Here is a 22,573-nt window from a genome sequence, read left to right as displayed (position 1 = left end):
ATACCCTTGACAGGGACAGTATTTTATTGACTATAGAGCATTTAAAGGATGCATTTCTATATATGCGAGATGCACAGAGGGATATTTGCACTCTGGCATCAAGAGTAAGTGCGATGTCCATATCTGCCAGAAGATGTTTATGGACACGACAGTGGTCAGGTGATGCAGATTCCAAACGGCACATGGAAGTATTGCCGTATAAAGGGGAGGAGTTATTTGGGGTCGGTCCATCGGACCTGGTGGCCTCGGCAACAGCTGGAAAATCCACCTTTTTTACCCCAAATCACATCTCGGCAGAAAAAGACACCGTCTTTTCAGCCTCAGTCCTTTCGTCCCCATAAGGGCAAGCGGGCAAAAGGCCAGTCATATCTGCCCAGGGATAGAGGAAAGGGAAGAAGACTGCAGCAGGCAGCCCATTCCCAGGAACAGAAGCCCTCCACAGCTTCTGCCAAGTCCTCAGCATGACGCTGGGGCCGTACAAGCGGACTCAAGTGCGGTGGGGGGTCGTCTCAAGAGTTTCAGCGCGTAGTGGGCTCACTCGCAAGTGGACCCCTGGATCCTACAAGTAGTATCCCAGGGGTACAGACTGGAGATTCGAGACGTCTCCCCCTCGCAGGCTCCTGATGTCTGCTTTACCAACGTCTTCATCCGACAGGGAGGCAGTATTGGAAACAATTCACAAGCTGTATTCCCAGCAGGTGATAATCAAAGTACCCCTCCTACAACAAGGAAAGGGGTATTATTCCACACTATATTGTGGTACTGAAGCCAGACGGCTCGGTGAGACCTATTCTAAATGGGAAATTTTTGAACACTTACATACAAAGGTTCAAATCAAGATGGAGTCACTCAGAGCAGTGATAGCGAACCAGGAAGAAGGGGACTATATGGTGTCCCTGGACATCAAGGATGCTTACCTCCATGTCCCAAATTGCCCTTCTCACCTCAGGTTCGTGGTACGGAACTGTCACTATCAGTTTCAGACGCTGCCGTTTGGATTGTCCACGGCACCCCGGGTCTTTACCAAAGTAATGGCCGAAATGATGATTCTTCTTCAAAGAAAAGGCGTCTTCATTATCCCTTACTTGGACGATCTCCTGATAAGGGCAAGGTCCAGAGAACAGTTGGAAGTCGGAGTAGCACTATCTCAAGTAGTTCTACGACAGCACGGGTGGATTCTAAATATCCAAAATCGCAGCCGTTTCCGACGACACGTCTGCTGTTCCTAGGGATGGTTCTGGACACAGTCCAGAAAAAGGTGTTTCTCCCGGAGGAGAAAGCCAGGGAGTTATCCGAGCTAGTCAGGAACCTCCTAAAACCAGGAAAAGTGTCAGTGCATCATTGCACAAGAGTCCTGGGAAAAATGGTGGCTTATTACGAAGCGATTCCATTCGGCAGATTCCACGCAAGAACTTTTCAGTGGGATCTGCTGGACAAATGGTCCGGATCGCATTTTCAGATGCATCAGCGGATAACCCTATCTCCAAGGACAAGGGTGTCTCTCCTGTGGTGGTTACAGAGTGCTCATCTTCTAGAGGGCCGCAGATTCGGCATTCAGGATTGGATGCTGGTGACCACGGAGGCCAGCCTGAGAGGCTGGGGAGCAGTCACACAGGGAAAAAATTTCCAGGGAGTGTGATCAAGTCTGGAGATTTTTCTCCACATAAATATACTGGAGCTAAGGGCAATTTACAATGCTCTAAGCTTAGCAAGACCTCTGCTTCAAGGTCAGCCGGTATTGATCCAGTGGGACAACATCACGGCAGTCGCCCACGTAAACAGACAGGGCGGCACAAGAAGCAGGAGGGCAATGGCAGAAACTGCAAGGATTTTTCGCTGGGCGGAAAATCATGTGATAGCACTGTCAGCAGTGTTCATTCCGGGAGTGGACAACTGGGAAGCAGACTTCCTCAGCAGGCACAACCTCCACCCGGGAGAGTGGGGACTTCATCGGGAAGTCTTCCACATGATTGTGAACCGTTGGAAAAGACCAAAGGTGGACATGATGGCGTCCCGCCTGAACAAAAAACTGGACAAGTATTGCGCCAGGTCAAAAGACCCTCAGGCAATAGCTGTGGACGTTCTGGTAACACCGTGGGTGTACCAGTCGGTGTATGTCTTCCCTCCTCTGCTTCTCATACCCAAGGTATTGAGAATTATAAGACGTAGAGGAGTAAGAACTATACTCGTGGCTCCGGATTGGCCAAGAAGGACTTGGTACCCGGAACTTCAAGAGATGCTCACAGAGGACTCATGGCCTCTGCCGCTAAGAAGGGACTTGCTTCAGCAAGTACCATGTCTGTTCCAAGACTTGCTGCGTTTGACGGCATGGCGGTTGAACGCCGGATCCTAAGGGAAAAAGGCATTCCGGAAGAGGTCATTCCTACCCTGGTCAAAGCCAGGAAGGAGGTGACCGCACAACATTATCACCACATGTGGCGAAAATATGTTGCGTGGTGTGAGGCCAGGAAGGCCCCATGAAGAAATTTCAACTCGGTCGTTTCCTGCATTTCCTGCAAACAGGAGTGTCTATGGGCCTCAAATTGGGGTCCATTAAGGTTCAAATTTCGGCCCTGTCGATTTTCTTCCAGAAAGAATTGGCTTCAGTTCCTGAAGTCCAGAAGTTTGTCAAGGGAGTACTGCATATACAACCCCCTTTTGTGCCTCCAGTGGCACTGTGGGATCTCAACGTAGTTCTGGGATTCCTAAAATCACATTGGTTTAAACCGCTCAAATCTGTGGATTTGAAATATCTCACAGGGAAAGTGACCATGCTGTTTGCCCTGGCCTCGGCCAGGCGAGTGTCAGAATTGGCGGCGTTTGTCTCAAAAAAGCCCATATCTGATTGTCCATTCGGACAGGGCAGAGCTGCGGACTCATCCCCAGTTTCTCCCTAAGGTGGTGTCAGTGTTTCACCCGAACCAGCTTATTGTGGTACCTGCGGCTACTAGGGACTTGGAGGACTCCAAGTTGCTAGATGTTGTCAGGGCCCTGAAAATATAGTTTCCAGGACGGCTGGAGTCAGGAAAACTGACTTGCTGTTATCCTGTATGCACCCAACAAACTGGGTGCTCTTGCTTCTAAGCAGACGATTGCTAGTTGGATGTGTAGTACAATTCAGCTTGCACATTCTGTGGCAGGCCTGCCACAGCCAAAATATGTAAATGCCCATTCCACAAGGAAGGTGGGCTCATCTTGGGCGGCTGCCCGAGGGGTCTCGGCTTTACAACTTTGCCGAGCTGATACTTGGTCAGGGGCACACCCTGACTGAGGAGGACCTGGAGTTCTCTCATTCGGTGCTGCAGAGTCATCTGCACTCTCCCGCCCGTTTGGGAGCTTTGGTATAATCCCCATGGTCCTGACGGAGTCCCCAGCATCCACTTAGGACGTCAGAGAAAATAAGAATTTACTTACCAATAATTCTATTTCTCGTAGTCCGTAGTGGATGCTGGGCGCCCATCCCAAGTGCGGATTGTCTGCAATACTTGTACATAGTTATTGTTACAAAAATCGGGTTATTATTGTTGTGAGCCATCTTTTCAGATGCTCCGCTGTTATCATGCTGTTAACTGGGTTCAGATCACAGGTTGTACAGTGTGATTGGTGTGGCTGGTATGAGTCTTACCCGGGATTCAAAATCCTTCCTTATTGTGTACGCTCGTCCGGGCACAGTATCCTAACTGAGGCTTGGAGGAGGGTCATAGGGGGAGGAGCCAGTGCACACCACCTGATCCTAAAGCTTTTACTTTTGTGCCCTGTCTCCTGCGGAGCCGCTAATCCCCATGGTCCTGACGGAGTCCCCAGCATCCACTACGGACTACGAGAAATAGAATTATCGGTAAGTAAATTCTTATTATTACTGGCTGTCGGTGGCAGAATTTCAGCAAAGATTCTGGCACTCCTTATATTATCTACCAACATTCCTAATGTCACAGCCACATATTTCATACCCTCTGGGTGTTCAGTGTCAATTAATTCATAGTTCTAAGATTATAAAAGCCTTGATACTTACGCACTTTCCACAGCAGAAGTCCTGTAATCAGTGTTTTGTTGGTAGTAAGGCTCTGCACTAAACACTGCTGCGTTTGGGTTTACTTATACAGGGTACTACTTACTGCATAGTATGAACTTTATTTTTTCATACAAGAGCCATCATGTAAGATAGAAACACATTAAAGTAATGTACTAAGGTCACTTCACAGGATAGAGATAGTAACTGGATAGAGACAGTAACTGATACATTTTGCCTATTGTGTGTCTATTTATTAAAATGTAATAAACTTACAATATGCAAATAAAATAAAAACGGAACTTTTGTATTTGTGATCAGGTAAGTAGAGCCTACAATGATTGCAAGTTTGGTGAACAGCAAACTTCAGAAATCCATATTACACAGGCCGGAATATAATGATATGTTGGTTTAATCCTGTATGTGTTAGTCAGTACTGATAGTTTTTCAGGTTTGTTATTAATATGTTCTTTAGAACTTTCTTTATTCGTATAAAGATGTTATGGCAGAACTTCTGTTATTTCTGGTAAATACTGATCATACAACACATTCATTTGCATTACATAACCACCATTTTATGAAGTCTAGTAGCAAGACATACCCACCATTTTAATGTCTTATTAAATAAGTGTAATTTCTTAGTGTGCATTAGGTGGCAGTATAACATTAATATCTGATCTGTGGGCAGTCAGCATAATGCTAGTATTCAATATATTTGTGAGTAGCTTTCAACAAAAAATATTGAAAGCTGGCATTTTCATTACAAGTTCAGAATATCTGCATTTATTTTGTTATAAAATAACATGATCATACAGTTGTTTTTTGTATTTAGATTTTTTTTTATTGAAATATTTATATTTATTTCACTGGCCCTTAGAGGGCTTCATTGGAAATATATGCATTAGATTCTCAACTGAATATGGGCTGCGTTCACAACTGGTCCATTTTTGCTTTGTATGTATTTTTAGTTATATATTAACCTGTGTACGTTGTTTTGTTTTTATCGGGAGTATCCAGCCAACTACCTATGGGTAATTGGTTTTGTGTAGATTTGTTCTACAAAATATTATGTTTATTTCTCTATCGTCCTAGTGGATGCTGGGGTTCCTGAAAGGACCATGGGGAATAGCGGCTCCGCAGGAGACAGGGCACAAAAAGTAAAGCTTTTTCCGATCAGGTGGTGTGCACTGGCTCCTCCCCCTATGACCCTCCTCCAGACTCCAGTTAGATTTTGTGCCCGGCCGAGAAGGGTGCAATCTAGGTGGCTCTCCTAAAGAGCTGCTTAGAAAAAGTTTAGCTAGGTTTTTTATTTTACAGTGATTCCTGCTGGCAACAGGATCACTGCAGCGAGGGACTGAGGGGAGAAGGAGTCAACTCACCTGCGTGCAGGATGGATTGGCTTCTTGGCTACTGGACATCAAGCTCCAGAGGGACGATCACGGGTACAGCCTGGATGGTCACCGGAGCCACGCCGCCGGCCCCCTTGCAGATGCTGAAGACAGAAGAGGTCCAGAATCGGCGGCTGAAGACTCCTGCAGTCTTCAAAAGGTAGCGCACAGCACTGCAGCTGTGCGCCATTTTCCTCTCAGCACACTTCACACGGCAGTCACTGAGGGTGCAGGGCGCTGGGAGGGGGGCGCCCTGGGAGGCAAAATGATTACCTATAAAGGCTAAAAATACCTCACATATAGCCCTAGAGGCTATATGGAGATATTTAACCCCTGCCTAATTTCTCTAAATAGCGGGAGACGAGCCCGCCAGAAAAGGGGCGGGGCCTATCTCCTCAGCACACGGCGCCATTTCCTCTCACAGTTCCGCTGGTCAGGACGGCTCCCAAGTCTCTCCCCTGCACTGCACTACAGAAACAGGGTAAAACAGAGAGGGGGGGGCACATTTATGGCGATAATTTGATATAACAAAGCAGCTATAAGGGAGCACTTATTATAAGGCTATCCCTGATATATATATAGCGCTTTTGGTGTGTGCTGGCAAACTCTCCCTCTATCTCCCCAAAGGGCTAGTGGGTCCTGTCTTCGTTAGGAGCATTCCCTGTGTGTCTGCTGTGTGTCGGTACGTGTGTGTCGACATGTATGAGGACGATATTGGTGTGGAGGCGGAGCAATTGCCAAATATGAGGATGTCACCCCCTAGGGAGTCGACACCGGAATGGATGCCTTTATTTATGGAACTACGGGATAGTGTCAACACGCTAAAGCAGTCGTTTGACGACATGAGGCGGCCGGACAATCAATTAGTGCCTGTCCAGGCGACTCAAACACCGTCAGGGGCTGTGAAACGCCCTTTGCCTCAGTCGGTCGACACAGACCCAGACACAGGCGATGACTCCAGTGGTGACGGTGACGAATCAACCGTATTTTCCAGTAGGGCCACACGTTATATGATTTTGGCAATGAAGGAGGCGTTACATTTAGCTGATACTACAGGTACCACTAAACAGGGTATTATGTGGGGTATGAAAAAACTACCTATAGTTTTTCCTGAATCAGAAGAATTAAATGACGTGTGTAATGAAGCGTGGGTTGCCCCTGATAAAAAAACTGATAATTTCAAAGAAATTATTGGCATTATACCCTTTCCCGCCAGAGGTTAGGGAGCGCTGGGAAACACCTCCTAGGGTGGACAAGGCGCTAACACGCTTATCTAAACAAGTGGCGTTACCCTCTCCTGAGACGGCCGCACTTAAAGATCCATCAGATAGGAGGATGGAAAATATCCAAAAAAGTATATACACACATGCAGGTGTTATACTACGACCAGCTGTAGCGACTGCCTGGATGGGCAGTGCTGGGGTAGTTTGGTCAGAGTCCCTGATTGAAAATATTGATACCCTGGACAGGGACAATATTTTACTGTCGTTAGAACAAATAAAGGATGCATTTCTTTATATGCGTGATGCACAGAGGGATATCTGCACACTGGCATCACGGGTAAGTGCTATGTCCATTTCGGCCAGAAGAGCTTTATGGACGCGACAGTGGTCAGGTGATGCGGATTCAAAACGGCATATGGAAGTTTTGCCGTATAAAGGGGAGGAGTTATTTGGAGTCGGTCTATCAGATTTGGTGGCCACGGCTACAGCCGGGAAATCCACCTTTCTACCTCAAGTCACTCCCCCACAGAAAAAGGCACCGACTTTTCAACCGCAGCCCTTTCGTTCCTTTAAAAATAAGAGAGCAAAGGGCTATTCATATCTGCCACGAGGCAAAGGTCGAGGGAAGAGACAGCAACACGCAGCTCCTTCCCAGGAACAGAAGCCCTCCCCGGCTTCTACAAAAGCCTCAGCATGACGCTGGGGCTCCTCAAGCGGACTCGGGGATGGTGGGCGGTCGTCTCAAAAATTACAGCGCGCAGTGGGCTCACTCGCAGGTAGATCCCTGGATCCTGCAGATAATATCTCAAGGGTACAGGTTGGAATTAGAGACGGATCCACCTCGCCGTTTCCTGAAGTCTGCTTTACCAACGTCCCCCTCCGAAAGGGAGACGGTTTTGGAAGCCATTCACAAGCTGTACTCTCAGCAGGTGATAGTCAAGGTACCTCTTCTACAACAAGGGATGGGGTATTATTCCACTCTTTTTGTGGTACCGAAGCCGGATGGCTCGGTAAGGCCTATTCTAAATCTGAAGTCCTTGAACCTGTACATAAAGAAGTTCAAGTTCAAAATGGAGTCACTCAGAGCAGTGATAGCGAACCTGGAAGAGGGGGACTTTATGGTATCCTTGGACATCAAGGATGCGTATCTCCACGTCCCAATTTACCCCTCACACCAGGGGTACCTCAGGTTCGTTGTACAAAACTGTCACTATCAGTTTCAGACGCTGCCGTTCGGATTGTCCACGGCACCTCGGATCTTTACAAAGGTAATGGCCGAGATGATGATTCTTCTTCGAAGAAAAGGCGTATTAATTATCCCATACTTGGACGATCTCCTAATAAGGGCGAGGTCCAGAGAACAGCTAGAGATGGGATTAGCACTGTCTCAAGAAGTGCTAAAACAGCACGGGTGGATTCTGAATATTCCAAAATCCCAGTTAATGCCGACAACTCGTCTGCTGTTCCTAGGGATGATTCTGGACACGGTTCAGAAAAAGGTTTTTCTCCCGGAGGAAAAAGCCAAGGAGTTATCCGAGCTTGTCAGGAACCTCCTAAAACCAGGAAAGGTGTCTGTACATCAATGCACAAGAGTCCTGGGAAAAATGGTAGCTTCTTACGAAGCAATTCCATTCGGCAGATTCCACGCAAGAATTTTCCAAAGGGATCTGTTGGACAAATGGTCAGGGTCGCATCTTCAGATGCACCTACGGATAACCCTGTCTCCAAGGACAAGGGTGTCTCTTCTGTGGTGGTTGCAGAGTCCTCATCTATTGGAGGGCCGCAGATTCGGCATACAGGATTGGATCCTGGTGACCACGGACGCCAGCCTGAGAGGCTGGGGAGCAGTCACACAAGGAAGAAACTTCCAGGGAGTATGGACGAGCCTGGAAACGTCTCTTCACATAAACATTCTGGAACTAAGAGCAATATACAATGCTCTAAGCCAGGCAGAACCTCTGCTTCAGGGAAAACCGGTGTTGATCCAGTCGGACAACATCACGGCAGTCGCCCATGTGAACAGACAGGGCGGCACAAGAAGCAGGAGTGCAATGGCAGAAGCTGCAAGGATTCTTCGCTGGGCAGAGAATCATGTGATAGCGCTATCAGCAGTGTTCATCCCGGGAGTGGACAACTGGGAAGCAGACTTCCTCAGCAGACACGATCTTCACCCGGGAGAGTGGGGACTTCATCCAGAAGTCTTCCACATGCTGGTAACCCGTTGGGAAAGACCAATGGTGGACATGATGGCGTCTCGCCTCAACAAAAAACTGGACAGGTATTGCGCCAGGTCAAGAGATCCGCAGGCAATAGCTGTGGACGCGCTGGTAACGCCTTGGGTGTACCAGTCGGTGTATGTGTTTCCTCCTCTGCCTCTCATACCAAAAGTATTGAGAATTATACGGCAAAGAGGCGTAAGAACGATACTAGTGGTTCCGGATTGGCCAAGAAGGACTTGGTACCCGGAACTTCAAGAGATGATCACGGAAGATCCGTGGCCTCTACCTCTAAGGAGGGACTTGCTTCAGCAGGGTCCCTGTCTGTTTCAAGACTTACCGCGGCTGCGTTTGACGGCATGGCGGTTGAACGCCGGATCCTAATGGAAAAAGGCATGCCGGAAGAAGTCATTCCTACTTTGATTAAAGCAAGGAAAGAAGTAACCGTGCAACATTATCACCGAATTTGGCGAAAATATGTTGCGTGGTGCGAAGATCGGAGTGCTCCGACGGAGGAATTTCAACTGGGTTGATTCCTACATTTCCTGCAATCAGGATTGTCTATGGGTCTCAAATTGGGATCTATTAAGGTTCAAATTTCGGCCCTGTCGATTTTCTTTCAAAAAGAATTGGCTTCAGTCCCTGAAGTCCAGACCTTTGTTAAGGGAGTGCTGCATATACAGCCTCCTGTGGTGCCTCCAGTGGCACCGTGGGATCTCAATGTAGTTTTGGATTTTCTAAAATCTCATTGGTTTGAACCACTAAATAAGGTGGATTTGAAATATCTCACTTGGAAAGTGACCATGCTTCTAGCCCTGGCTTCTGCCAGGAGAGTGTCAGAATTGGCAGCTTTATCTTACAAAAGCCCATATCTGATTTTCCATTCGGACAGGGCAGAACTGCGGACTCGTCCGCATTTTCTCCCTAAGGTGGTGTCAGCATTTCATCTGAACCAGCCTATTGTAGTGCCTGCGGCTACAAGTGACTTGGAGGACTCCAAGTTACTGGACGTTGTCAGAGCATTAAAAATATATATTGCAAGAACAGCTGGAGTCAGAAAATCTGACTCGTTGTTTATATTGTATGCACCCAACAAGATGGGTGCTCCTGCGTCTAAGCAGACGATTGCTCGTTGGATCTGTAGCACAATCCAACTGGCACATTCTGTGGCAGGCCTGCCACAGCCTAAATCTGTAAAGGCCCACTCCACAAGGAAGGTGGGCTCATCTTGGGCGGCTGCCCGAGGGGTCTCGGCATTACAACTTTGCCGAGCAGCTACGTGGTCAGGGGAGAACACGTTTGTAAAATTTTACAAATTTGATACTCTGGCTAAGGAGGACCTGGAGTTCTCTCATTCGGTGCTGCAGAGTCATCCGCACTCTCCCGCCCGTTTGGGAGCTTTGGTATAATCCCCATGGTCCTTTCAGGAACCCCAGCATCCACTAGGACGATAGAGAAAATAAGATTTTACTTACCGATAAATCTTATTTCTCGGAGTCCGTAGTGGATGCTGGGCGCCCATCCCAAGTGCGGATTATCTGCATAAATTGTACATAGTTATTGTTAACTTATTCGGGTTATTGTTGTAGGAAGCCATCTTTCAGAGGCTCCGCTGTTATCATACTGTTAACTGGGTTTAGATCACAAGTTGTACGGTGTGATTGGTGTGGCTGGTATGAGTCTTACCCGGGATTCAAAATCCTCCCTTATTGTGTACGCTCGTCCGGGCACAGTACCTAACTGGTCTGGAGGAGGGTCATAGGGGGAGGAGCCAGTGCACACCACCTGATCGGAAAAAGCTTTACTTTTTGTGCCCTGTCTCCTGCGGAGCCGCTATTCCCCATGGTCCTTTCAGGAACCCCAGCATCCACTACGGACTCCGAGAAATAGATTTATCGGTAAGTAAAATCTTATTTTTTTACTTGATGGATTTTATCTGAATTCTTATTAAAAAGTTTACATTTTTAATGTGTGGTAGTGCTGCGTCTTGAAGTGTAGAACGCTCCCTCCCATTACTTACATGTTTACAAACATAAAGATGTATATAAGCACATCAAATAAGCTTGCCAAAGTGTAGTTTTGTGGAGGTAAGATGTACAAAATGAGTTGAACATGTACCCTATCACATTTTTATAAAGTGGGGTTCTTAAAATGAAAAGTGATTGTGTTACCCATAGCAAGAGATTGTCAATAATTTTCTAGGATGCAGTTGAGAAATGATAGCTATGGTGGACTCTGGTTGCTTTCATTTTTAGAAGCTACCCACTTAACTCATAGAACCGCAGTTGCTGCAAGCTAAAAAAAACTGGAAGTTGTGCATGATATGTAAAAAAATAATTATTTATTGAAACCCAGTCTTCTATTGTCGCTTAAGCTAGAGTGATAATATTAAAGCCCATCAAGCCTTCGGGAACTAATCCAGGTTTGAATATGAGCATGTTCTTAGGCCAAGTTCTGACTAATTAGTTTAAAGACACATGATTAAGAAAACACAATATGCTAAAACATAGTAGTATGTGTTCTAGAAGTTCTTGCTTTTTCAACTGCTTGTCCTCATATTTTCCTACTTCTTAGTACAATACCCAGTGGTGGATTTACGTGTGAGGATGCCCCAAGGCACAACAGTACCGTCCAACACCCCTCCTCATTTACTTTTCATTGATTGGCTATCATCAACTGAGGGCTTATAACCAATTTATTAGAATAATAATAAAGCCACTGACATTTTTATTTTTTTATTTAAACATATTTACTAAGTAGGACCACTTACAGGGGCAGTATGTCTTACCCATTGACACTTCATTCAAGGTGGTACAGTACAGTGGAAATATTTTGTAGTTACTGGTAAATTTTTTACGAACACAATCATCCCCCCTATAAGTGCCGCCCCTAGGAACGTGCCTTATGGGGAAATTCATCACTGACAATACCCTATACATTAAGCAGGAAGGGAATGAGAAATATAAGGTAAACTATTCAAATAAATGCTGAGCATTAAGTTTTGTTAATCTATACGTTGGTTAAATTTGAGTAAATTAGCAACGCATCTATTCAGTATCACTCGATACAATGCATTGTTGAATTGTGTTGAAGTGGGAGCAGGTAGTGGCCCAAAAGACATAAACGCTTAACTAAATGATGGATACCATACTTGGTCAGTGTGGCTTTTGCACAAATTAAATAATATCCAGGCATAGTAGTATATAGAAATACTGAGGTATACAGTGCCTTAACCATTCATAAGTCTACCTGCAGTGTGGTTTTTAACAAAAGTACACAGCTAACTTTACTACACTCTCTCTTCCATGTGTAGTCCTCTTCACATGTTCAACGTCAAAACAAGCACATCCCATCTGCTTTTAATTTTTTTTTTTTTTTAAGCGGTTTTATTTATTCCCCTGATCAGAACTATGTTATGTCCTATATAGCTTATTTCATCTATTGCTATCCCATATCACATGCTCTGTTATATTGTGGCTTAAAAAAAGGACAGCAGTAAACTCCAAAATGAGAAATTAATTGCTTGTGGAAAATATGTATAGATCCTGTGATGCAAGTACCGACACAATCCCAGTCAGTAACCATTCTGCAGCCTATTATATAAGGCCCACAGGCTGGAGTGCATGGCCTCCCATTGTTGCATCAAGCTGAAGAAAGGACAAAGGAGCATGACCCTTTGGCAGGAGGGCTGCAAATACCTCATACAGTTTCTCATATTTTGATGTCTTGTACCTAAATATTTTTTAAAAACTACAATTTCATAACTAGTCTTAGAACTGTAAATTTATTTAAAACCTCCTGGCTTTTATCTGATTGCCAGTAACCATTTGTATAGGTTTAAACTTGAAAATTAAATGCTGAACACATTTTAATGTTTTATTTAAGGCTTCTAAAGCTACGTCAAAATCCTAAAATTCACCAGTATTAACTTTGTTACACTTGCAGCGGAGTACCAACCTGCCACAGTATGTGTGTGTCAGTGAGGTCAAGGGCGGGGGAGGTGCTGGCTAGTATCAGCCAGATTTACACACACACACACACACACACACCACTTTTATATGATTTGGTGGTGAGTTTTGACTATACAAATGATTAGAATAATATAAAGATGACATTTATAAGTTATATCTTCCTTTGCATTATTGTAATCCTTTTTATAGTCCAAGCTCTGTAGTGTACTGGAGTATGACAGGTGGGGCTCTGCCTACCCGGACTGCATGTCACTGGTGTGTGTATGTTTGTGCCAGCAGAAAATTACTTCATGTTAGTAATAATAATGTCCAAAAGAAAAAGTGATGTCATCCTCTGTCTAAAGGGAGGAAACTATTATATTTTCTCTGACGTCCTAGTGGATGCTGGGTACTCCGTAAGGACCATGGGGTATAGACGGGCTCCGCAGGAGACTGGGCACTCTTAAAAGAAAGATTAGGTACTATATCTGGTGTGCACTGGCTCCTCCCTCTATGCCCCTCCTCCAGACCTCAGTTTGTATCTGTGCCCGGCCAGAGCTGGATGCACCCTAGGGGCTCTCCTGAGCTTCCTAGAAAAGAAAGTATTTGTTAGGTTTTTTTATTTTCAGTGAGATCTGCTGGCAACAGACTCACTGCTACATGGGACTGAGGGGAGAGAAGCGAACCTACCTGCTTGCAGCTAGCTTGGGCTTCTAAGGCTACTGGACACCATTAGCTCCAGAGGGATCGAACACAGGCCCAGTCCTCGGTCGTCCGGTCCCGGAGCCGCGCCGCCGTCCCCCTTGCAGAGCCAGAAGAACGAAGAGAAGTTGAAAATCGGCAGCTGAAGACTCCGGTCTTCATTAAGGTAGCGCACAGCACTGCAGCTGTGCGCCATTGCTCCCTTAGCACACCACACACTCCGGTCACTGATGGGTGCAGGGCGCTGGGGGGGTGGCGCCCTGGGCAGCAATTAGATTACCTTACTTGGCGAAAAGCACATAATACAGTCTAATAAACTGTATATGTGCATTAACCACCGCCATTAAAGTACATAAAAGGACAGAAGCCTGCCGCTGAGGGGGCCGGGCCTTCTTCCTCAGCACACCGGCGCCATTTTCTCTTCACAGCTCAGCTGGAAGGAAGCTCCCCAGGCTCTCCCCTGCAGTATCCTGGTACACAAAGGGTAATAAAGAGAGGGGGGGGCACATAAATTTAGGCGCAAAACTGTGTATATAAGCTGCTATAGGGGAAAAATCACTCAGTATAGTGTACATCCCTTTATTATTTAGCGCTGTGGTGTGTGCTGGCATACTCTCTCTCTGTCTCTCCAAAGGGCCTGGTGGGGGAACTGTCTTCAAATAGAGCATCCCTGTGTGGGTGGTGTCGGTACGCGTGTGTCGACATGTCTGAGGTAAAAGGCTCCTCTAAGGAGGTGATAGAGCGGATATGTGTGGGAGGGTGTCTCCGTCGACAATGCCGACACCTGTTTGGATATGTGTAAGTGCTGAGGTAAAATTATTTCAGAAAAGGTTAGGGAACAGAAAGGAAATCTACCCTGGTCTGTCCCTATGTCACAGAGTCCTTCAGAGTCTCTCTATGTTCACTATCCAAAATAACAAAGTATCGACACGGAGTTTAACTCCACTGTCGACTACGATAATGCAAAGTTACAGCCAAGAGGGCTAAAAGATATTCAATATATGATTATTGGAATAAAAGATGATTTGCATATCACTGATGACTCATCTGTCCCTGACACGAGAGTACACGTTAAGGGGAAGAATGCTGAGGTAAATTTCCCTCCTCTCATGAGGAAAAAGAGCAGGAATCTCCAGACAAGAGATGGCAGCTTCCCACAAGAGAATTCTCAGGCTGTATCCTTTCCCCACTAGGGCAGGATGTGTTGAGAATCTTCCCCTTGGGTGTCCTGTTTGCACTAGCTATTCTCAGGGATCCTGCAGATAGTGTGCACATTCTAGTATACTACCCAGACCGGCGATTGTGTCGGCATGGGTTTATAGCGCTGTGGCAGCGTGGACAGGTACCTTATCGGCAGAGATTGAGACCCTAGTATGCATATAAATATTTTAAGATGCTGTCTTAAGTGATAGATATATAATTATAAAGCATGCCCAAAGGGACATGAGTATACTGGGTCCTAGAGACAAAAGCTATGTCGATTTCTGCTTGACGTGTCCTGTAGAATATACATTGGACAGATGATGCCGACTTAAGAGGCATATGGAAGGCTGAGGATTGTGTGGAGAAAGGTTCTCGGGCCTGGTCTCCACAGCTATAGCTGGTAATTCTGATATTTTGCCTTATATTCCTGCACAGCCTAGAAAAGCACGACATTATTAAATGCAGCTTTTCGAATAAAGAAACCAGAAAGTCTGAGGTGCGTCCTTTCTTGTCAGAGCCGGGGGCAGAGGAAAGAAGCTGTACAACACAGCTAGTCCCCAGGAACAGAAGTCCTCCCCGGCCTCTACAAAAATCCACCGCATGTCGCTGGGGCTCCACAGGCGGAGCTAGGCCCGGTGGGGACACGCCTTCGTAAGTTCAGCCACAAGTGGGTTCACTCCCTGTTAGATCCCTGGGCAATAGAAATTGTATCGCAGGGATACAGGCTAGACTGTGAGAAGATGCCCCCTCACCGAGGACCCGGCGGGCTTCCCCCCAAAAGAGGAAACCAGTGTTAACTGCAATTCGTAAATTGTTTCTTCAACAGGTGGTGGTCAAGGGTCCCCTCCTTCAACTAGAGGGTGTTATTATTCGACCATGTTATAATCCCGAAACCAGACGGTTCGGTTAGACCCATATTGTATTAAAATCCCTGAACATATACCTGAAAAGGTTCAGGTTCAAGATGGAATCGCTAAGAGCGGTCATTGCAAGCCTGAAATGAATCTGGACATAAGGGATGCATACCTTCGTGTCCCCATTTATCCACCTCATCAGGCGTACCTCAGAATTGCGGTACGGGATTGTCATTACCAATTTCACAAAGGTAATGGCGGATATGATGGTGCTCCTGCGGAAGCAAGGTGTCACTATTATCACATACTTGGATGATCTCATAAAAGCGAGATCAAGAGAGCAGTTGCTGGACAGCGTATCACCTTCTCTGGAAGTGAAACGGCAACACGACTGGATTCTATATATTCCGAAGTCGTAGTTGGTTCCTACAGCTCATCTGCCTCGCCTAGGCATGATCCTAGACACAGACCAGAAGAGGGTTTATCTCCCGATAGAGAGAGCTCAGGAGCTCATGACACTGGTCAGGAATCCATTGAAAACCAAAACAGGTGTCAGTGCATCACTGCACTCGAGTCCTGGGAAGGATGATGGCATTATACGAGGCCATCCCCTTCGGCTGGTTCCATGAAAGGACAATGGAACTTACTGGACAAGTGGTCCGGATCACATCTTCAGATGCATCGGTTAATCACCCTATCCCCCAGGGCCAGGGTGTGTCTCCTGTGGTGGCTGCGGAGTGCTCACCTTCTCGAGGGCCGCAGATTCGGCATTCAGGACTGGGTCCTGGTGACCACGGATGCAAGCCTCCGAGGGTGGGGGGCAGTTACACAGGGAAGAAAATTCCAAGGTTTGTGGTCAAGCCAACAGACTTGCCTTCACATCAATATACTGGAACTAAGGGCCATATACAACGCCCTAAGTCAAGCGGAGTTCCTGCTTCGCGACCAACCAGTTCTGATCCAGTCAGACCGCAGGGGCTCATGTAAACCGCCAGGGCGGCACAAGGAGCAGGGTGGCGAGGGTAGAAGCCACCAGAATTCTTCGCTGGGCGGAGAATCAAGTAAGCGCACTGTCAGCAGTGTTCATTCCGGGAGTGGACACTACCTCTACCTGGGAAAGTGGTGACTTCATCAGGAAGTCTTCACGCAGTTTTGCAAATTGATGGAAACTGCCTCAGGTGGACTACATGGCGTCCCACCTCAATAAAAAGATAAAAAAGGTTTTACGCTGGGTCAAGGGACTCTCAGGCGATAGCTGTGGTCGCACAAGTAACACCGTGGGTGTTCCAGTCGGTCTGTATATTCCCTCCTCTTCCTCTCAGACCCAAGGGCTGAGAATTGTAATAAACGGCGGAGTTTGAACAATATTCTTTGCTCCGGATTGGCCAAGAAGGACTCTGTACCCGGAACTGCAAGAAATGCTCTCAGAGGACCCATGGCCTCTGCCTCTCAGTCAGGACATGTTGCAACAGGGACCCTGTCTGATCCAAGACTTACCGCGGCTGCGTTGTACGGCATGGCGGTTGAACGCCGGATCCTAGCGGAAAAGGGCATTCCGGATGCAGTTATTCCTACGCTGATAAAGGCTAGGAAAGACGTGACAGCAAGACTTTTTCACTGTATATGGCGAAAATAGGTTGCTTGGTGTGTGGCCGGGAAGGCCCTACAGAGGAATTCCAGGGGGGTCGATTCCTGCACTTCCTACAGTCAGGAGTGACTATAGGCCTAAAATTAGGATCCATAAAGGCCAAGATTTCGGCCCTATCCCTTTTTCTCTCAAAAAGAACTGGCTTCACTGCCTGAAGTTCGGACGTTGTTACAGGGGTGCTGCATATTCAGCCCCTTTTGTGCCTCCAGTGGCACCTTGGGATCTTAACGTGTGTTGGATTCCTAAAATCCCACTGGTTTGAGCCACTTAAGACCGTGGAGCTAAAATATCTCACGTGGAAAGTGGTCATGCTTTTGGACTTAGCTTGGACTAGGCGTGTGTCAGAATTGGCGGCTTTGTCATGTAAAAGCCCATATCTGATCTTCCATATGGAAAGGACAGAATGGAGGACTCGTCCCCAATTTCTCCCTAAGGTGGTATCATCGTTTCATTTGAACCAACCTATTGTGGTGCCTGCGGCTACTAGGGACTTGGAGGATTCCAAGTTGCTGGACGTAGTCCGGGCCCTGAAACTTTGTTTCCAGGACGGCTAGAGTCAGAAAAACTGACTCGCTATTTATCCTGCATGCACCCAACAAGCTGGGTGCTCCTGCTTCAAAGCAGACTATTGCTTGCTGGATCTGTAGCACGATTCAGCTTGCACATTCTGCGGCTGGACTGCCGCATCCTAAATTAGTAAAAGCCCATTCCACGAGGAAGGTGGGCTCTTCTTGGGTGGCTGCCTGAGGGGTCTTGGCTTTACAACTTTGCCGAGCTGCTACTTGGTCGGGTTCAAACACTTTTGCAAAATTCTACAAGTTTGATACCCTGGCTGAGGAGGACCTTGAGTTTGCTCATTCGGTGCTGCAGAGTCATCCGCACTCTCCCGCCCGTTTGGGAGCTTTGGTATAATCCCCATGGTCTTTACGGAGTACCCAGCATCCACTAGGACGTCAGAGAAAATAAGAATTTACTCACCGGTAATTCTATTTCTCGTAGTCCGTAGTGGATGCTGGGAGCCCGTCCCAAGTGCGGATTCTCTGCAATACATGTATATAGTTATTGCTTAACTAAAGGGTTATTGTATGAGCCATCTGTTGAGAGAGGCTCAGTTATTGTTCATACTGTTAACTGGGTATAGTTATCACGAGTTGTACGGTGTGATTGGTGTGGCTGGTATGAGTCTTACCCTGGATTCCAAATCCTTTCCTATAATGTCGGCTCTTCCGGGCACAGTTTCCCTAACTGAGGTCTGGAGGAGGGGCATAGAGGGAGGAGCCAGTGCACACCAGATATAGTACCTAATCTTTCTTTTAAGAGTGCCCAGTCTCCTGCGGAGCCCGTCTATACCCCATGGTCCTTACGGAGTACCCAGCATCCACTACGGACTACGAGAAATAGAATTACCGGTGAGTAAATTCTTATTTTTCCTTCAAAGGTAAATACTGTATATGAAATAAAAGATGAAATGGAAGGATACAGAGATGTCTTAATGCCCCCAGGGCTAAATTTACTAAAGCTTCTAAAACAGAGAATTGATGATGTTGCCCATAGCAACCAATCAGATGCTTTATATAATTTTCCCAAAGGCAATAGTGAAATGATAGCAACTGATTGGTTGCTATAGGCAACATCACCAATTCTCTGTTTTAGTAGCTTTAGTAAATTCACCTCCTAGTGTCTGTATACCATATCGCAGTAGTTCACAAACTTATTTGAGTAACTGCCTTAGAGTATCAGATTTATTTCGTGCCACCCCCTAGGCCAAAAGTTTCTTATAGAGAAATTCAGATAAACACAATTTACTTAATGTAATATTTTTATCAAGCTCAATTATGTGGTGAGGGATTGGATTCACTTCTGTTTATCCACATAGTTTATGATTGGGAGCCACAAGCACTGAGTTTGTCTATCACATTGATTAAATAATTTGAATTGGTATTGGACCACCAACCTAGGGCACCCCTGCAAGTAACCCGAAGCACTATACCGTAATTTTCTTTATATTTTGAGCTTTATACACCTCGCAGAATGGGAGAAAACCTGCTGAAAGTGTTCTAGAGACAATAGGCTGTGAAAATAACCACACGGGAATTTGTTTTACACGTGTACAAAGTCACAGCTTAAGCATAATAAAATTTGGCGTGAGGAAAAGCAGTAGCTGCTCCCAGTGGAACCCTTCTTGCACAAATTCAGACACCATCGCACACATCTGTACACATGTCACACATCACATTGACCGTTGTAATCTAGCAATGTCATTTTGTTGCTCCCTATTTTATTTTAGTGAATAAGATGCACAATTTGAGCAAGAAAGTCTTAAGTCGCCTGGAACCTGGCGTGCTGTGAGGGCTATTTGCGTGACTGAAGCCACAGTTTAAAAGGACTCATCTGTATTGCTGTCATATTAAGATCCTGTATAGCTTGTGCTTTCAGTAGTGAGACAAGTCCTATGATAAATAGATCTATATATACACCTAAACATCTGTTAATAAACTGTTAAAAGTAGACCTGTCACAATGAAGGCAATATGGCCTGTTCTTTAATGAGACACTTCCTTACTAAAGGCCATACACTATGCAATTATTAGCTGGATAATAACTGCAATGTATGGTCGCGACCGAGCACCAATTATCACTCAGTCGGGTATAAAATATCTTTCGGCATGCCTGACTGATGCCATAATTTGGTGCTCAGATTAGAGGGAGACCAATTATCTAAGTGTATGGCAACGTCCGATTATTGGTCTGTCTAAAGGTGAGTTTTATCTCCGTTTCTCAGCATAATGTTTATTATTATTATTATTATTACATTTTATTTATAGGGCGCCACAAGTGTTTCGCAGCGCCGTACAAAGGACAGTACAGGGAGACAAAACTTAGCATAACAGTAAATAAATAACAAAAATGGAGTGCAGGTAACAAAGAGCAACACAATTCTCAAAACATAATACAGCTTAGATGTAAGTAGCGAAGGAGTAATCATTGTACTACTTGGGGCTGGCGGCCATAGATAGAGATGAGCCTTTACCAGCAGGAGAGAAAGCAGGTAAAGATGGTCGCTGAGTGAAATGTGTCAAGAAGAGGGTTTAGACAAGAGGAAAGAGGGTCCTGCTCTGAAGAACTAACAATCTAGTGGGGAGGGGCAACAGACAGATGACATGAGGTGCAAGCAGGTAGAAGCCTGATGGTGGTATGCGAGCAAAGCAGAGATGTCCAAGGCATGGGGCAAGGGGATGGAGGAGCAGCCTAAGGACTAGGTTATGCATTGGAGGGGTACACTTTGATAAATAGGTGGGTTTTCAATGCCCGTTTTTAAGCTTTGCAAGGTCGGGGAGAGTCTATTGGAGCGGGGGAGCGCATTCCACTGAAGGGGTGCAGCACGGGCAAAATCCTGAACTCGTGCATGGGAAGCAGTGACCAAGGCAGAGGAGAGGCGACGGTCATCAGCCGACCGTAGTGGGCGGGAGGGAGTATGAAGGGAGAGGAGGTTGGAGATGTAGGGAGCAGTGGAATTAAAGATGGCCTTGTATGTGAGGGTGAGGAGTTTGAAGAGGATTCTGTAGGGGAATGGGAGCCAGTGTAGATTTTGTTGAAGGGGAGTGGCAGAAGTGGAGCGGCGGGAGAGGAAGATGAGCCTAGCTGCAGAGTTGACTTCAGTTCCCAAGGTACAGGTTCCTAGTGAAATGCTAGGCTATAGGCTCATAAATATTAGTACTAGCCCCCAATACGTGAATCCACTTTAAAGGTTGTACTGTATGTGGCACCTGTCTTTTTAATCTATAAAAACAAGAAAAGTCCATTATAAAACCTGAAAAAAATTTAACTATAGAGTCCATGTTGGTTTTTGTATTCATAAGTTTACTAATTATCTATTGAATCACCAGTAGTTGGTTGCAACTGTGATGTCAATTCCTGGTTTGTGTTTTCTTGATGCTTGCAGTTACACTGCGCCAAAGTCTGTTTTTGTCCATAGCATTTAAAACAATGTTTAGTAAAATACTGGTAGATGAGATATATCAGTTCACAAACATTGAGTAAGATACAGAGTAGTGAGGTAACAGCGACAAAGTACAGGAAAATCTTTTTTTCTGTAGGTTTGGATATATAGCAATCCACAGTATTTGGACAAGGATCCATGTCGCACTTCACCAGCCGTGGAACGCTGAACCCATCATATAACTTGTAAAAGAGAATAAGGAAACCAAACTCAAACATTGTTTTGAAGATGAGGCTGATAACATATGTACACCACAAGCCACCATCCATGCTTCCTGGGTTCTCGTATAGCTTCTTGTTGTGCCTTTTCTCTCTGCTTTCTCGATATGCTACGTGTAGTACCACAAGAAGCGAGGGTGTAGACACCATTATTAACTGTAGTGCCCAAAGTCTTACTTGAGAGATGGGGAAGAAGTGGTCAAAACAGACATTTTCACACCCTGGCTGTCGGATGTTGCACTCAAACTCCTTCTGTTCATCTTTCCAAACATTTTCTGCTGCAACAACGTACACAAGGAGCCGGAATATAAAGACTACTGACAACCAGATCCGTCCAATACCAGTTGAATATTTATTGACCCCACTTAAAATGTCTCGAAGAAAAGACCAGCTCATCTTGCAGCAGGGATATTATTCTGTGGAAAGAAAAATTATATCGTGAAAAGTCAATATTCACTTACTTAGGTTCATAAACTGCCTACATAAAAATAGATGCAATTCACGGCATTAGCCAGAGTGGGTTGGGTATGGGATTCCAGCAGTGAAATGCCTCTGGGTAAGAGGGCAACAAGCCCCACATGTTCTAGTCCCACTCTATGAGGGTTGTGGACACCCAAAAGTGAGAATAGCCCCTGCTGGGCGGCATGCCGACCAGGCGGGATGTAGGGGGAGGGGTTATGACCACCGGTCACATTACATCCAACCAGAGTCATTCCCACAAGATTTGGGACTACATGCACCAAGTCTTCAAATTACTGTGGAAAAAAAATGCTCCTACTCTGCTTATTATGGTGAATTAGGAATCGGGGGGTTACTGCAATGTGTACTAAGAAAAGGATTGCCAAAGTGGGTAAACAGAGTTGCTGTCAGCAGTTTCTGCAGAGACGCATAGCACATCCTGAATCTGGTCAGCACATATACGGTATCGGGCATGCATGTTGGGAGACGTTCAGCTCATATCTCCTGTACAGCTACTGTACATTTTCTGTACAATATTTACGAACTGACCTGCCACACTTCCTGCTTCCCTCCGCACATACTTTCCTACTCCCTCGGAACAGCTGGGATTTTCCTGAAAATTGGGTTGTGCTCCTGGTTGGCAGCTAAAGTAGGCAAGTCTCCCGGAGCCTCCCGGTCAGCGTGGGCGATACAGACAGCCAATG

At 45.9% G+C, this 22,573-nt stretch overlaps 1 protein-coding gene across 1 annotated transcript in view; it reads right to left on the bottom strand.

The window, feature by feature from the left end:
* Positions 1 to 18,900: 18,900 nt before the first annotated feature.
* The window catches only part of GJB7 (gap junction protein beta 7), a 36,037-nt gene continuing 32,364 nt past the window's right edge, over positions 18,901 to 22,573 (bottom strand). Inside the window, exon 2 of the mRNA XM_063916943.1 lies at positions 18,901 to 21,826. Coding sequence (XP_063773013.1) covers positions 21,057 to 21,806 — 750 coding nt within the window. The 5' untranslated portion in view covers positions 21,807 to 21,826 and the 3' untranslated portion in view covers positions 18,901 to 21,056. The remainder of the gene's footprint in view (positions 21,827 to 22,573) is intronic.

The sequence above is a fragment of the Pseudophryne corroboree genome, chromosome 4 (assembly GCF_028390025.1).
Source record: "Pseudophryne corroboree isolate aPseCor3 chromosome 4, aPseCor3.hap2, whole genome shotgun sequence".
Classification (NCBI taxonomy): Eukaryota; Metazoa; Chordata; class Amphibia; order Anura; family Myobatrachidae; genus Pseudophryne; species Pseudophryne corroboree.
The sequence above is the reverse complement of the archived record's forward strand: the minus strand, read 5'-3'. Positions and strand labels throughout refer to the sequence as shown.